The 12450-nt window shown below is 41.7% G+C and overlaps 1 protein-coding gene across 1 annotated transcript; it reads right to left on the bottom strand.

Annotated features, from left to right (window-relative positions):
• Positions 1–7063: 7063 nt before the first annotated feature.
• Positions 7064–12250, bottom strand: LOC307263293 (uncharacterized protein). Its single transcript, XM_080044420.1, has 5 exons — positions 11798–12250; positions 9629–9888; positions 8733–9056; positions 8196–8522; positions 7064–7737 (listed from the first exon to the last, which is right to left on the bottom strand). Exons 2-5 carry the CDS (start codon positions 9876–9878, stop codon positions 7724–7726), a joined length of 915 nt encoding a protein of 304 aa, XP_079900546.1. The 5' UTR covers positions 9879–9888; positions 11798–12250; the 3' UTR covers positions 7064–7723.
• Positions 12251–12450: the final 200 nt, after the last annotated feature.

Raw genomic sequence — 12450 nt, 5'->3', positions numbered from 1 at the left:
GAGGGAGTGACGAGCAGACAGGTGTGTCCGGTGCAGGAATACTCACCTGTATAAAGCCTATACAGCACTCACACCTGCAAGCTTTTTTCTTCTGTCATTTTTAGCTTTATTTATACAGTCAAGTCATAAAGAATGAGATATTATTTACAATGATAATGCGTTTACATATACTGGAAGTATGAAGGAGGGAGTTTATTTATATTAAATTCAATATGTCCAGGGTTATTAAATTATTTTAAAGCCTGTAAACCTGGTCTAAAACAGTGAAAAAAACATCTCACACACACACACACACACACACACACACACACACACACACACACACACACACACACGTCTCTGTCAGAAAGATACACACCATGTTTTGTAATGTTTGGTATCTGTCATGCTGCCATTGTAAATTCAGGGTTCCCATACACGATTTGTTTTTAAATTCCTGGTAAAGAATAAAGATAAAGAATGAACTGCCCTCGGTGTGAGCCTGCCTGTCTGTCTGTCTGTCTGTCTGTCTGTCTGTCTGTCTGTGTGGTGACGCTGCAGAAGTGAAGGTGTGAGTATAAGTAGAGGAGAGTTTCTGGACACTGTGTTAGACTGCTGGAGACTCCACAGACTTCAGGTAACTGTCTTCATTCATAGCTGTCTTTGTGTTGTTCCTCTTTGCTTTGGAAAGTGACTTGAAGTTTGTTCTATTTAGTATTCTCTTTCTGATCCAGAACTGAAAACCTGCACATGTCCTTCAGGATTTAACCTTTTAGATCTAGAGTTTTAGAACTCTGTGCCAAACTGACAAATCTCTAGCCTCATGGATCCATTAGATTAAGTTAATATTATATCTGATGGTTTTGGAATCCTACTTTGATAAGATGCACTCATTTTCTTAACCTTTCTTATACAGGTAAATCCCACTGAGACCAGAGACTCTTTTACACGGGAGACCTTTGGAGAAGGCAAGTAGAATTTACTATTTTATAATATCTAAAGTTACAAGTGTTTTAGAAAAACCTGGTCATAATCTAATATAGCTAAATCCATCAATAGTTTAGAGGACAAGAGCTTCAGGATTGAACTCTTCTGCTTTAAGTCTGGGCTCATTTCATATGGAATCAGTTGGTAATAGTTAACTCTAATGTTCTTAGTACAGACTAGTTTTACTCTTTCCACCATCACATGACTGTTTGTTAAGGATCGAGCAGAACAAACATGTCACGGTACCAACAGTAACACTAGTCTGTTTCTGAGAACATTTAAGTTCATTATTAAGTTAGATTATATTAACCTTGTTGGACATTTACAGAGTTTATTAGAAACAACAGCTGGGCTTCTGTTTCTTCATGTGAACACTGTGGCTGTCAAATGATCATTGTGTTTTCATCTCATGTTTAAAATTATGTCATTGTGAATTGAACAACAGTGTTTAAGTCGATATTAACAATGTCAATCAATCCTTACCTGTGTTCTCTCCTTTAGTATCAAATGAATGCAAAGAAAGTTACTTTATGAACTAGAATTTTAGATTATTTCAAATCCAAAGCCGGGCAATGAGCCTGAGGTAACACAATGTCTTCAAACATGTAGAAAATAAATGTTCCTACAGCAGTGTGGTCTAGAGGAGAAACTTCAAAGAGCTTATTCTTTCAAATATATCTTCCCCTAACCCTTTCACTGTTCACCATTGATAAATATGCAAAGTGCACTGAGCTGGTCTGCTCAGGTCGTATGGTGCAGCTCCAACTCAAAGTGCTCTGGTGATATTTAAATCATGAGGTTTGTGAGGGTGTGTCAAAGCCAGGTAGGAAAGAGAGAGACTAATGCCTATACATAGAGGACTCTGGGTTTTGTGTGTCACAGACTAGAATATTTTGTAAAAACAGGAGATCTTATATCTGCAAGACTACAACTAGATTCCCTTTGAGAATATGATGATTTCCTGTTCCTTGGTCCAAAGTGGTTTCAGTCAAATTAAAAGGTATTTCAGCAGGTAAAGGGACTGGTTGGGCTTTAATCTGTCCCATGTAAATATGGGCCAAACAAGTAGGCTATATAGATGCTTTAATCTGGGTATCTGGAGGTGTGTTTGGGATGGAGCCAGTATTTGATCATCTTTATTTGCTGATCTCTTCCCCTAATAACTCTGACTCCTGAACCTAAAGGTCGAGTGCAAAGGTGGCTCAGCTGTTTGCTTAGTTCTCCAGTGGAGTCAGCCAGGTCTAGTGTCCCAAAGAAGTGTCTCATGAACGGGCAAAGGCCGTGCATAGCCCCCCCCCCCACCCCGTCCCTCCTGTTTGATGTTGGAGAGGTCGCACAGTGCACACCTACTGGCTGTTCAGGTCATCTAACTTCACTGTTTGCTTGAGCCAAGACTACAGACGTACAACACAGTATCATTAGTAATGATTCTTTCATAAACAAGTAAATCACATTTAAATATACAAAATATTCCTCACTATAAATGAAAGACGAGCCAAAGGGTACTTACAGTGGAGTTACATGTTCACCACTCTCTTTGTTCATTTGCATCCATTTGCTAAACACCTTAAGTTGATTTTGACAAACTAAATCAGTTTCTACTAAATAGCAGGAAGGATATGTATTGTTACGTCGGGTAAATATCACCACAGTAGACACTAGGACATCTGGGTATTTTTCAGCATGCTGCATCTGACATCATGTATTGGGACATCCTTACCAAAACAATTAGCAGGAAGTTTGGGGATTGGAACTCAACCACTATGTAGCAAGAACATTAAACCACGTTAGATTTTGTCTTAGACCGCTGAAAGTACAGCAACATGTCGCGTATAAACGATGTAATCCATGTGATGTGTGTTTTTCAGGAATGGCGTTTCTTCGGCTTCCGGCCTCGATGCTGCTGTTGGCTTCATTCATCCTTCTTCTCTACGGGACGACCTCATCAGCTGATCAGTCACATGACCTGTTAGCTAAACGCTCACATGACCTCCCGTTAGCTAAACGCTCTCATGACCTCCCGTTAGCTAAACGAGCCTTAGCGTTCCCGGCCAAAAGGGTGAAGAGGAGCGAACCCATGGATCCTGACACCAGAGAGAGGGTCGCTGCGTCTTTAGAAGGAGTGAAAGAATTGGTCTCATTCACCACAGAAACTACCACAGAAGTTCTGTCACACTCAAAAGAGTTGGTTAAAGTATTTGAGAGCCTCTCCTCCTTTGGCAAACTGTTGCCCGGCTTCTTAGGTGTGGCCTTTTCGTTCGTTAACTTGGCCTTGGCCTTCGTGCCTCAGGATGACCCTCTGCAGAAAGGCTTTGATGAGCTGAGCAGGAAGCTGGACTCTCTCTCCCTCCAGGTGTCTGACCTGTCCATGGATGTGGAATGGTTTAACTACGCCAGTGTCTACACTCAGGATGTGGTCCGCATCCTCAACGCATGGAAGAAGTACAATGAGTTTCGTAAGAACGTTGAGTCAGAACAAAGTATAGAAGGCAAACTCCATCTGGCAAAGATATTCACCACCTACTATAAGGATTCAGGAACTGTGGGTTGCATGAACAACCTCTACCATTACCTAACCGTCAGTGAAATGTTGCTCAGTGGAAATCTCAACGACCTTCTGACTAGGAAGTATAAATGTAGTGTTAGAGACATCACCAGATACAACAAGTATTTCAGCAGCCTTCTGTTAAAAGGAATGGTCCTAAACCAACTCTACTGGAAACTGATCGGTCTGCACCGGCCAGCCAAAGTGGACGAACACCAACAGATGTTGACAGACGTCTACAGCAAACAGAAAGCTGTGTTGAGAAACTGCCTGGACAATAGTGAGGAGTACATGAAGAAAGACGTGGTGGAGATTACCAAAGTAATGGATCCTGCCGACAAAAAGGCCATCGCTGAAGAGGTGAAAAAGGCTCTGGACAAGAAGTACTTCTGGTACGACTGGGTGGTGGTGGTTTACGACTCTAGTCAGAAAGATAATCACAAATTCTATGATATGACCACGGTGGATGTTGGTACGATCAGTGTGACTGTGGGCTACATTCTGACAGCAGAGCAGGACAAGAAAGCAAATGTTCTGAGTATGTTGGGGTACGTCATCAACAAACAAAGATCTAATGCTAATCCTGAGACAGACCTTCGTATTTGTAAGATGTACAACATATATATAGCGTGGGAACTCATGGATGGTGTCCCGCTCAATGAGTTTCTCAAAGTGACACAGAGCAGTTATAACGAAGACTATCAACGAGTCCCAGAGCCCCTGAAGATCTTAGATTGTAGAATCGATGGATCCTGGTACAAAACTTCACTGTATTTCTCCCGTAGCGGCCCCGCCTGCAGTGAAGACAGCTGTGCAAACGGAGGAGAGTGTGTGCCTCTGCTGAAGTCCAACGAACATGTGTGTGAGTGTCCAGGCGGTTTCTATGGAAACACATGTGAAAAGGAGATCAATATCGATATCCCAGAGATCGATGAACGCCTCGTTCACAAGCTGTGTTTTAACACAAACTGAAGCTCCACAAGAGAAACACTTACAACTGTAAGAGTGAATGTGAAGAATATAATAAAACATGTCTCTACATTCCAGAAGGTGTTTGTGTGAGTTCTTGTGTCTCACTGAGGTCAGGCTGAACCATAAATATATCAACGTTTAACAAGAAAAGGTATCCAATGGGAATATACATCCCTTTATTATTAAAGATGCTCCAAGAAATTTTCAGCTTTCGTTAATACTTGCATCCCTCTTCGGACAGAAGCAGTAGTGTTTTTACTTTGCCAGCTGTCGTTCCTGGGTGAGCGTACCAAGACAAAGGCATTAAGGCATTAAAAATAGCATTCTTTACACGGATGATTGCCCCCATTGCCACTTAGGATGTTTTATTTTGTAATTCTGTGATGACACTGCCCTCCTCAGCCTGTTGTATCAGCCTCTGGGTCTCCAAGCCTTCCACCATCAGACGGAGCCCGTCACACTGGACCACTTTGACCTCTGTGCTTTGGGTCTTTGACTTGAACATTTCCACATTCCCAAAATAAAGATTTAAACACACGTCCTCTGGGCTTCAAACATCCCATTTGAAGTCTGTGAGACGTATTAACCCACCAGGCCACAAGCTCTGCCACATTGAAGCTGGTGTTTGAATCTCTTCCTGGTCCTGAAAGAACTGAATGTGCCGAGGCCCTTCACCCTAGAAACCTTCTCAGGGGGCTTTGATTTCTTCTTTGATTTGGGGAATTAACTTTAAAAACACTCAGTGGGGCGCTCTGGTGGTGTAGTGGATAGAGAGTGTACCACAGTTGCAGTGATCGAGGGTTCAAATCTGACCCGTGGACCTTTACTGCAGGTCATCCCCCCTCTCTCCCTCTGTCTCCCCATTTCATCTCTGTACTGTCTAATAAAGCTTGGAAATGCCAAAGAATAATAATAAAAAATAAAACACTCAGTGTCCAGATGAGGGTTTGAACTCCCAACCTTTGGGTCACTAGGGCCGAGGCCTTAACGACTGAGTCACTCAGAAGGACAGAACATATTAGTTTTTTGGAGATTTTAATTAATTTCCTTTGGTCACAGGCCCCTTAGAATATTTAGTATCACTTAAGCCTGGACAGGATTTGAACCAGCACTCTGCAACTAGTGTCTTCATCACTCGCCAATAGAGCCACTACACAACCACATAGGAACACATTCACACCAGAGATGTGTGAAGTTTCATAGTGAATGCACATTAGTAAAACCCTGTTTGAAGTTAGAAAGCTTCCTGAAAAGTTACTGTTTCACTGTTGTTGTTGTTTACAGCAGCAGGGCCCACAGTTTGGTTTACAAACATATTCTAGTCTCACGTTTGGTTCCAGGTTCCTCAAAATAGTTTGTTTTGATGTATGATGATATAATTATTCAATACTAAGAATTACATGAAGAGAAAATATGTTTTATAAAATAACTGCAGGCTGTGTGAATGTAAACAAATCCCCCTCCTCTGAAACTACACACTGACCTTTTTATTATTTGAGTGGACCCACGGGGACTTGGAGAGATATGATTGGCCGAATTCATCAACTGAACCCCAAACTGCTCTAGGTGTCATGGTCTGTCTGTGTCTTGTCTTGTTTTGGAGGTGTCCCTGTGTTTCCTGTTTTATTTTGGTATGTCTGTCTTGTTCCTCGCCATGTCCTGTCAAGTTTCCCTCCTGTGTGATTACTGCTCCCTCCCCTAATGTGTTTCACCTGTCCCTTGTTGCCTGTCTAGTATTTAAGTCCTTGTGTTTCATTGTTCCCTGTCTTTGCATTGTCGTTGTTGGGTGAGTCCTGTCCTGTGAGTTACCTGTGTCTATATATTCCTTGCTTTTTTTGGCTTAATGTAATTTTGAGGACAATAAATGATCCTTTAGCTGAAGCTGTCTGCGTTTGGGTCCTGCCTGCCATTGTGAACCTTAACACTAGGGGCGCTGTACTATGGCTGACCCTGTGTGAGGACCCCCTCTGAAGTGTGTCTGTCTGTCTGTCTGTCTGTCTGTCTGTACTATGGCTGACCCTGTGCTCTGACCCCCTCTGGAGTGTGTCTGTCTGTCTGTCTGTACTATGGCTGACCCTGTGTGAGGACCCCCTCTGGAGTCTGTCTGTCTGTCTGTCTGTCTGTCTGTACTATGGCTGACCCTGTGTGAGGACCCCCTCTGGAGTGTGTCTGTCTGTCTGTCTGTACTATGGCTGACCCTGTGTGAGGACCCCCTCTGGAGTCTGTCTGTCTGTCTGCCTGCCCGTCTGTACTATGGCTGACCCTGTGTGAGGACCCCCTCTGGAGTCTGCCTGTCTGTCTGCCTGCCCGTCTGTACTATGGCTGACCCTGTGTGAGGACCCCCTCTGGAGTGTGGGGACTTGAGAGGGGAGATGAGAAAAGATTAATTTAAATGTACCTTGTGTAAATTGACTAATAAAGAAAACTTAGGTCAGCTAAATGTAACGTCATGTTATCTATGTGAACATGAGAATGAAACAGTCAACGTTAGATTAAAGCTCATTTACATAGATTTCACTGGAGCTGCTACAATGAATCAGTCGATTGATTATAAGCACAAAAACAAAACACGAGTTTTCGTCAATTCGTTTTATTAATATATAATTTGGATCACAGCCAGCAGTAAAAAGCAACAGCAAAATAAATCATATGCAACCAAATTCAAATTAATTAATGTGTTGTATTGCAGGTAATAAAGTATACGAAAGAGTCAGTTAATCTTTACTCATCAAATTAAAGAAAATTACATATCAGTCAAATCAGTCAAATCATTCAAATCAGTTTCCCATATCGGTTGTTATAGCCACGGATCCTCATGTGTTAAGATCAAAATGTCAAGCTCTACCTTTCAAAATGTATTATGTATAGGGCTGTAACAATATGTGTATCGAACCGAGAATCGCGATACGGAGAGCCACGATCTCGCAGAAGGCGGAATCGTGATTTAATTTTTTTTTTTTTTAAGTTTTGGATAAAACGTTTGGTGAAGGAAGCTGTAGCTGTTAAGTGTTTATAAGTGTGTATTTGTTTTCTAACTTGATTTTTGGTTTACAGCGCAGTTCAATATTTATTATTTTGTTACAGAGAGATGTTTAAAAAAGCTGATTTAAGATGTTGTTAAGCAAGATGAAGTGAACCCCAATGTTGTATAAGCAAAGTGTTCTGCATCAGTTGAAAGAGCAGGAGACTCGCGTGTCTCTGGATGTTACAATGCTGGCTGCTGTTGCCGTGGAGACGTCTTTATCTGAGACATTCTGAAACAGACGGAGAGAGGAAGAGACACAAACACATGTTAAACTTTCTCTGAATACAGTTCTGCACTGATGTGTTGTAGTAGCCGACTTCACTGTATCTGTGATGTGATAGATCATATTTTAAACAATCGTTCTCTGGCTCCTCGTTTTGGATATTTCCAAACTTATTAAATAGCCCTGATGTAGACCAACTATAGAAATAAGGAACCAAACATTAAAAGCACACTATGCAACATTTTCATCAAATGTGTTCATTGCCCACAAAATGAATCCCCAAATAAACTTTTTGTGCCTCTATACCTTGTTTTTTAATGAAGATGTTGCATAGTCAACCTTTAGATGAGTTATCACAGCATCAGAAACAAATGATCCAACAGTAAAAGAAACGGAAACAAATCGTGGATTTGGAGACTCGTGACACAACCTATTAACACTGATCTAAAGTGTGAGGTTTTTACCTCCAGGGCTTTTGTCGGACAGAATCTTTGCCAGCTCCGGATATCCCTCTCCTCCCAGACGAACTATGATCTCATCCAGCTTCTTCAGCATCTCGTCTGTCGTCTCAGGCTGGTGGTCCATCAGAGGCAGAATCTGCTCCAGCTCCTTCAGTGTGATGCTCCTCAGACCGGCTTCAGGAACATCCTCACGCCGGAGCTCAAATTGATTCAGGAATAGATCTATTCTCAGCTCCCACAGTTCAGCCTCACGCCGGTTCAGATCCTGGGTGATCTTTCGAAGGTGTTCGGTCTCAAGGTGTTGTGTTCCACCAGGAGTAGTAGTGAAGACTAAAACAAAGACAGAAATACGTCAGAAGTGACCATTGAGTCATGTGACTCTATACTTTATGTTTAAATGAAAATGTTGCAAAGTCAACCTTTAGATGACTTATCACAAACCAATGATCCAACACTAAAAGACAAAAGAAACAGAATAGAAATATGGATTTGGAGACTTGTGACAATTTATAACACTGATCTGAAGTGGGATTATTTTACCTCCGGGGTTGTTGTCGGACAGAACCATTGCCAGGTCCAGATCTCCCTCTCCTCTCAGACGAACTATGATCTCATCCAGCTCCTCCAGCATCTCCTCTCTCGTCTCAGGCTGGTGGTCCATCAGAGGCAGAATCTGGTCCAGCTCCTCCAGTCTGATGCTCCTCAGACCTTCAGGGACATCCTCACGCTGGAGCCCAAAGTGATTCAGGAATAGATCTATTTTCAGCTCCCACAGTTCAGCCTCACGCCGGTTCAGATCCTGGGTGATATTTCGAAGGTCTTCGGTCTCAAGGTGTTGTGTTCCACCAGGAGTAGTAGTAAAGTCTAAAACAAAGACAGAAATATGTCAGAAGTGACCATTGAGTCATGTGACTCTATGCTTTATTTTTAAATGAAAATGTTGCATAGTCAACCTTTAGATGAGTTATCACACCATCAGAAACAAATTATACTACACTAAAAGACAAAAGTAACAGAAACCAATCGTGGATTTGGAGACTTATGACACAACCTAATAACACTGATCTGAAGTGTGAGGTGCTCGATGGTGTCTTGTTTCCCCCACGAAGCCTTCAAGGCAGCGCTGCCTTACAGTCCCCAGAGTTAGGACTAAACAAGGAGAAGCAGCTTTTAGTTTGTATGCTCCTAATCTCTGGAACAAACTCCCAGAGAACTTGAGGTCTGCTGCAACTCTCAGCTCTTTGAAATCAAGTCTGAAGACTTTTCTGTTTCCATTTTAACCTGTAATTTTTAATTTATTTAGATGTTCTATTTCTATTCATTCGCTTTTAAATGTTTTATTCATGCGCTTTTCAAATGTGTATTGTGTATTCCTACCCCTGTAAAGCACTTCTCCTTTCCTTATAAAGTTGAGTCAGGGGCTTTGAGCTTTTTACCTTCATCGATGATATAGGAAAGAGTCATCACCAGGTCATTTCTCCTGATGGCCTTCAGACACATTCTGGTCACAGCCAGCGCATTGCCGCCTTCGATCTGCAGCAACAGATGCGCTGTCTGATCCCGGTTCAAACCCTGCAGACAGTGTCTTGGGATCCGTCCTAGATTTGCCAGGATCCACTTGAAGGCTCTGAAATCATCTTCACTCAAGTCCTCCAGAGCCCTTAACAGAAAGCTGCGTTGACTCATCTTCTGGTTCCTGTGAAGAACAGAGGATGCTGTTATTTCTCTGTTTTCTTCAACATGCATTTTATTTATTTTATTTTTATTTATTTATTTAACTTTTATTTATCCTCGAGAGATCAATTGAGGGGTGACCCTCATTTTCAATGACGTCGAGATCAAACAAATTCAAAGGAAAAACAACAATACATAAACAATATTCAACGCAAATACATCAAATACACAACAACAGGTGAAGAGAAAAACAATTGAAACATTTACACAGTGGTGAAGATTAAGTGGTAGCAATTAAAATTAAATGGGTGAAAGTACAATATAGCCTAATTAAAACAGTTACAGGTAGAGTTTGGCAGATTTAAAATAGTTTGTTTAAATTGGTTAAAGGATATGAAGTTATTTAGTTTAATTTGTTGCTGTAAGTTGTTCCAGGAGTCAGGGGCACTGAAGCTAAAAGCTGTCTTTCCTAGCTCAGACCGGGCTTGTGGGACATAAAGCATAAGCATGTCAGTGGAGCGGGTCTGATAAAGCCCATCTGAGATTTGCAGCAATTCAGTTAAATAACGAGGAAGCTTCCCGGTCAAGGCTTTGTAAATAAAAACATGCCAATGTGCATCACGTCTCTCTTTAAGGGAGGACCACCCAACCTTTTCATATAAAAGACAATGGTGTGTGTCATAAGCATCTCCTGTGATGAACCTTAAAGCAGAGTGAAAAACAGAGTCCAGGAGTTTAAGACATGAATGAGATGCATGCCGGTAAACCACATCACCGTAATCAAGGACAGACATGAAAACTGCCTCAATAATCCTTTTCCTACTAAATAAAGGGAAGGTGGTTTTGTTCCTATAAAAATAGCCAATTTTTTGTCGTAGTCGACGAACAAGATTTTTTATATGAAAATTAAAAGTGAGTTTATCATCTAACCAGATGCCGAGATATTTGTACTCTGTGACTCTTTCAATTAAAAATTGATTCTCTTAATGTTTGTTTTAAATATTTTTGATTCCCTATCAAGCCCCTTCCACACACGCAGCACACAGCAGGAGGTTCACACACATATACACACACACACACACACACACACACATATACACACACACGCACATACACACACAAATAGTAGACACGGCAACCTGCAGGTGCATGTGCATAATGGACTTAAGCTTCAGCATCAGATATAATCTTTTCTACTTCATCACATATGTAGCTGAGTCAATTTGTTGCCTATCTTATTTTATTTTGGTGAATATTCTCAAAACTCACGGACACACACACACACACACACACACACACACACACACACACATACATACAGGTAGAGAGCATAGCACTGCCTCTAAAATAGCAATAACATATTTTTACCAATAATAGAGTTGTGATGTAACAACAAACTGAATCTATTGAACGGCTCTTTAACATGAACAATGGTAAACCGAGTCGCAGTTGAGAGCTGTTCTTATTCATTTTAGTTCTTTAAAACAAAATGAAATCTCTGTCACGTACACAGCATGCACAACAAGGGGAGGAGCGCGTGAGGTGCCAAGTTGATATGCAAATTTCACATGAGCTGATCTGAGTTGTCCGACACAGTGGCACAAAACCTTATTAAAAATAAATAAATATAAAAATGAGCCAGTCTTTTGAACGGCTCCACAAGATCCGGCTCCCTTCAAAGAGCCATGAATCCCATCTCTAAATAACAAAGATTTAAAACAATAAGCAAATATTTGCCTAGGTGAGCCAAACAACCCATCTTCCTGGATGGTGAATCGCCCTGTGTGTGTTGGTAGCTCTGCGATCTAAACCTGTCGTAATCAAACAGTCCCATGTGGACTATAAACAAAGACTCAATTACAAGCAATGTAACATTTTGGTTTGAAACAAATCTAGAAGAAAATGAAGTGAAAAAAAATAATGAAACTCACCGAGCTGAGCTGTAGCTGTAGCTGTAGCGTCTCGTGTCGGTGAAGAGAGCAAAAGAGCGATGGACACGTATGCGGATGAACCAGAAACTATCACGTGACTATCACGCTGTCTCTCATCGTGGATTTTTCGACACTTTTTCTACACTGCCTCTCAGCTCTTCTCCAACTGCTTCGGGTCCGTACCTAACTGCTAACAGGCTAACATCACTCTGGCTGGTTCGATGTTGAAGTACTCCGCCTCACAGCTGCTGAAGTACAACAACCGCTCCATCCCACCCTGTATTTCCACCATAAAGCAGCTAGGACTATTGCGCAGACCTCGATATATACACAGAGGCTCAGGGAGAAACAATAGGCTCGTTCGACCTAACTTTCAGCTCGTCTGGAAAGTAGACGAGAGTAGCCGAGTGCAGTCGGGGGAGTGACGAAAATGCCTGACTGAAGCCGGACAGCTCCGAGTCGGAAGTAGCGTCCTTGTTGCGGATGCAGTTCGTTTTCTAGTTTTATTTTGAAGGCCTATTAGAAACATATTCGCAGGAGAGTCACACATGCTACAACCGATTAGAAGCAGAACACAACACAAAGACGAGTAAACACTTTAAAAGCGAGGGGCATTTTCAAAACAAGAAACGAGATATAAGCTAATATCCCCA

This window comes from Ammodytes marinus (assembly GCF_949987685.1).
Source record: "Ammodytes marinus genome assembly, chromosome: 16".
Classification (NCBI taxonomy): domain Eukaryota; kingdom Metazoa; phylum Chordata; class Actinopteri; order Uranoscopiformes; family Ammodytidae; genus Ammodytes; species Ammodytes marinus.
Note: the sequence above shows the minus strand (reverse complement) of the source record. Positions and strands in the feature narration are given on the sequence as shown.